At 36.8% G+C, this 4,178-nt stretch overlaps 1 protein-coding gene across 1 annotated transcript; it reads right to left on the reverse strand.

Moving 5' to 3' along the window:
• LOC109227214 (extensin-like) lies at positions 908-3,338 on the reverse strand. The gene is made up of 4 exons (XM_019392279.1): positions 3,194-3,338; positions 2,880-3,024; positions 1,413-2,186; positions 908-1,205 (listed from the first exon to the last, which is right to left on the reverse strand). Exons 2-4 carry the CDS (start codon positions 2,962-2,964, stop codon positions 1,174-1,176), a joined length of 891 nt encoding a protein of 296 aa, XP_019247824.1. The 5' UTR covers positions 2,965-3,024; positions 3,194-3,338; the 3' UTR covers positions 908-1,173.

Raw genomic sequence — 4,178 nt, forward strand, 5'->3', positions numbered from 1 at the left:
CAATAGATTAAAGTAGAAATAGAAACAACCAACAAGAATTTGGAAGTGCAAATTGAGGCACTTTATACAATTACACTAGGTGTATAATACCTAAACCCATTTCTAACTCCCTGAGGATTCGACCCCGACTCGCGTTGGGTTTTATTATTGCTTCGACCGCCTCACTACCTATAATTGTAGTGTGAGTTTGGGCGAGATCAGAAGGCTAGCACTTGTGGGAATATTCTAGAGAAATATGGACATTTTCCTTGGAAGACCATAGATCCTTATGGATTTGCAAGGAAAGTCCTTTGAATCTTCTAACCTTGTAGAGAACTCTAGAGAAAGCCTTTATCTTGTAAATATTAGGACTTGTGCAACAATTAATATTTACATACGAGCCCCTTGGAGATTAGTATATAAAGGGGGCCATTCATTTGTAACTCACCAAGCAAAACAATAAGTTCTCTACGATACAAAAAGCTTCTTTGGCAAAATTCCGTTGTCTTTCTTATCTAACACCCTTAGCAATCTTGAGTATAGTATTTAGGCTGACTTTGCATAGTAAGATCGTAAGTAAGTTGCGCAAGAACGTGAGCATTCGAGTTGTCAAGTGCCGTATGTGGGCTTAGTTCAACCCTATGTACGAGACAAAAGAGAGAAAAAGAAAGGGGACGTGCATGCATAAAGAGGCTATAGCACTGAATTCAACGCGGACGTGCATGCTATAAAGAAACAGAGGAAGAAATAAAAGATATCCAAGCACGTGCTAGAGAAACAAAACAAAATTCGCAATGAACGACTATAACATCGATTTTACATTTCTTTCATTGGTCTGGAAATAATATGTTAACTTTTGATAGGACGCAAGTGCGTAAGTTAAAAAGAAGATGCTATATTTTTAATTTATTAGTAGTACTATTACAAAAATCAAGATAATGTTAAATCCCATTAATGATATTTGCAATTACATTTCCATTTTCAATTTCAAATTACTATAAGAAGAGAGAGGTATACGTCAAGGAAAGACGTGTTGTTTCTAATCCTAGACGGAATATAATTGGAGTACGTAATCCACACTCTGGCATGCATCCACCTGAAAATCGTGTTCAAAATTACAAAATTTCGGATGGGTGTGATCTCCTTTTCTTGAACTCCTCGTAGTATGAAACAACAAAAAATCAAATCATCCATTCAGTTAAAGTTGAATTGGCATCCATCATAACCTGTTCCAAGGAAGAAAATGAAAACAATTAGGAGTCTGGCAAAATGGTTGTTATTTTATTATTACCAATTGAGATTAATTTCATTGAACTTTATCCACAATAACAAGAAGTCACACAACTACTTCTTCCGTTGACAAAAGAATAGCTTTATTATGACTTAGTAAAATTCAATTACTTTAATGTTGCAATAATTTCGTAGGAACTCACTAGGATCGACAGTGACAAGCATGGCCGTGCCACCAAATTCACAAGTGCCACCAGCCACCTTAGTTCTCTGCCAGTAACTATTGAAGGCATAAGAGGCGTGTGCAAATAAAGTATTGGGCTGAAAGCATGATCCACTGGGATTAATCTGGTCACAGTCTGCTCCAGATGAACATGCATAATTCATGGCTTCTTGAATGATTGGGTCTGGCACTGACGGCTTTGCCACACACCATAGAGCCGTGGTCGGCGCTATGTGCGGCGGTGGAGGCACCGCCGGAGGTGGATAAATCACTGGTGGAAGAAAAAGCCCAGTGGGTGGGCTAATTGGATCATAATAACTTGGTGGACTGGGCTCGTAATAATAAGGTGGGCTGAAAATGGGTCCTGTTGGGGTTGGAACAGTTGTTGTGGGAGGACTAGGTTCATAATATTGGGGTGGGTTGGGAATGATTATAGGAGGAAGATATTGTTGGGGTGGGGTAGGGATGATAGTGGATGATGGGGTTGGAGGTAGATTTACAATTGGGCCTCCTCCACTACTAGAACTGCCACTGGGTGGAGGTTGAAGAGTGAAAGGTGAAGGTGGATTAAGACAGAAAGGAGGGGTATCTGGAACTGGAGGAAGAGAATCATAAGGTGGCAAATTGAAGGGAGAACTGACACCATATGGTCCTGAATTGGACGAATCCTCTGAAGGTAAATACACGTCGAAGCGCCTCAAGCCATTGATTTCTGATGATTCACTAATGTCCTCTGAACTTAATTTTCTAGCATCTGCATTCACATAAAAACAAATAATACAGTAAGTACGTACTTCTAGTTATAGGCTAGTAACCTAATAACGTCAGAATTACTACTTGTCCTATATCATAGATATGGAGGACGTTTATCAAAACATGCCGCCTACACCAAATAATATTAATTTACAATGTCAACTCTTATAATTGACATGAGAATAATAATATAATTTTAAATTTATGCACTAACAAAATATTTACACAATCAGGTTATATAAGTTGATTAAAAGAAGAACATTAATTGGTAGTTAGGTAAAAAGAGAGATACCTAACTTGTTATGACGGATTAAAATTCATTAATTGTGTTAAAATATTGCGCATTATTAGTACATATAATATGAATTCGTATACAGTATGGTTAAATGCATGATAAAGTGCAATCAAACGACACTCATCTTGTATTCATAATTAGATTTATATACACACCAAATGTGGACTTTTCCCCCCACTATACAGTATACAGACATTAGGCAAAAGCAAAATATATGCTTCTTTTCAAATTCGAGAATATGGCGTTGTTAAACTTTTACCAGGAAATGAGCATTGTCATTTTGAAGTTGAAAGTTACTGAAATAAGGTGACAAGATAACCTGATTTTGAAGAAAGCAGATACCTAAGGCCATTACAATATCATAAAGGATTTTGTAGGTAATGAGTGGAATGCGCATACCAGTATTTACAATGAAGAAAGCTGCAAAACACAGAAGAAGGCTTAACACGTATAGCATTGAGTGATGATGAGATGGAGTTTTCATGATCTCCTCCTCTATTATTGGTGATGTCGTACGAATGTCCGGATGTCTTATCTCTCTCTCCTGGAAAATAGATATTACAAAGATTTTAAGAGAGTTATATATAGCTGGTAATGACTCTTGTGCTAATATTGAGCTGGTTTCACTATTTATTTAGTAGTGGCGCAAACAGCAAGAGCAGCAAGAGCAAGAAGCAAGAAGTTTTAAAGTGGTACTGACTAATATATAATACCTCAATTTCTGGAAGATTAGATTCTTTGATTGCCTCGGATAGATGTGTGATTGAAGAAATGCAAACACGATAGGAAAAAAGTGTAAAGCGATCATAACTCCAATGTAATGTTTCTTCAAATATTTGTAGTTTATAAGTAGCATGTAGTTGTGCGTGTCAGGGTATGTTTATATGCCAATATAATTGCCAAAACTAATAAGGCATAGATGCTTGCCTTGACATCCCAAAAAAGACCCCCAAAGTTCGACTTTTATTTTGCTTGCTTTCTACTCAATTGCTCTCCTTTTCTTTCTTTATACATCTCAAACTATAGGTGGCCAAAAGAAAATACCCACTCCTCCGCCCAAAAGAGGGAAAAGGGAATGCCATATTCCTTTGATCATGTCTCATGCATGGAATCATATTTTTAGTATACGTTGGTGGTCGCTTAATCCATGGTCAAGTTGGTTGACATTTTGCATGTTTTATAATAAAAGAAATGTATGCTATTATCTTACAATGCAGTGGCGTATGCAGGATTTTTCACAAGCAGTGTCACTATTTCACTACTAGAAATCCGGAAAAAAGCGACAACAAAAAGCGACCAAAGTTGGTCGCTTACAGGTCCAAAAGCGACCAAAAAGCGACCAAACAGGCGTGGCCGATATTATGTTGGTCCCTTTACCTTAGGGACCAATGTTGGTCGCTAATTAGCGACCAACTTTAGTCTCTAAGGTAAAAGGATCAAATATTCCGGATAAACAATATACCGACCAACTTTTGTCGCTTTATTATTTTAATAATATAAATTTAGCGACCAAAGTTGGTCTCTAATCTATAATTACATTTTTATTTATTTATTATTAATCAATATAAAGCGACCAACTTTGGTCTGCAAAGAAAATATTATATTTTAAAATCTGGAAAATGGAGACCAAAGTTGGTCGCTATTGTTTTATTTTTTTAATTTTTTTTAACCTCAAGCGACCAACATTGGTCGCTAATT

Source organism: Nicotiana attenuata, chromosome 6, assembly GCF_001879085.1.
Source record: "Nicotiana attenuata strain UT chromosome 6, NIATTr2, whole genome shotgun sequence".
In the NCBI taxonomy this organism is placed as follows: Eukaryota; Viridiplantae; Streptophyta; class Magnoliopsida; order Solanales; family Solanaceae; genus Nicotiana; species Nicotiana attenuata.

Bases quoted from the DNA above. Each gene is read 5' to 3' on its own strand.
- LOC109227214 (XM_019392279.1), bottom strand. From the start codon at position 2,964: ATGAAAACTCCATCTCATCATCACTCAATGCTATACGTGTTAAGCCTT. The intron at 2,187-2,879 runs GTATGCGCATTC...ATGTGAATGCAG, and splicing joins TTTCTTCATTGTAAATACTG to ATGCTAGAAAATTAAGTTCA. The intron at 1,206-1,412 runs GTGAGTTCCTAC...TCCTTGGAACAG, and splicing joins GCTTGTCACTGTCGATCCTA to GTTATGATGGATGCCAATTC.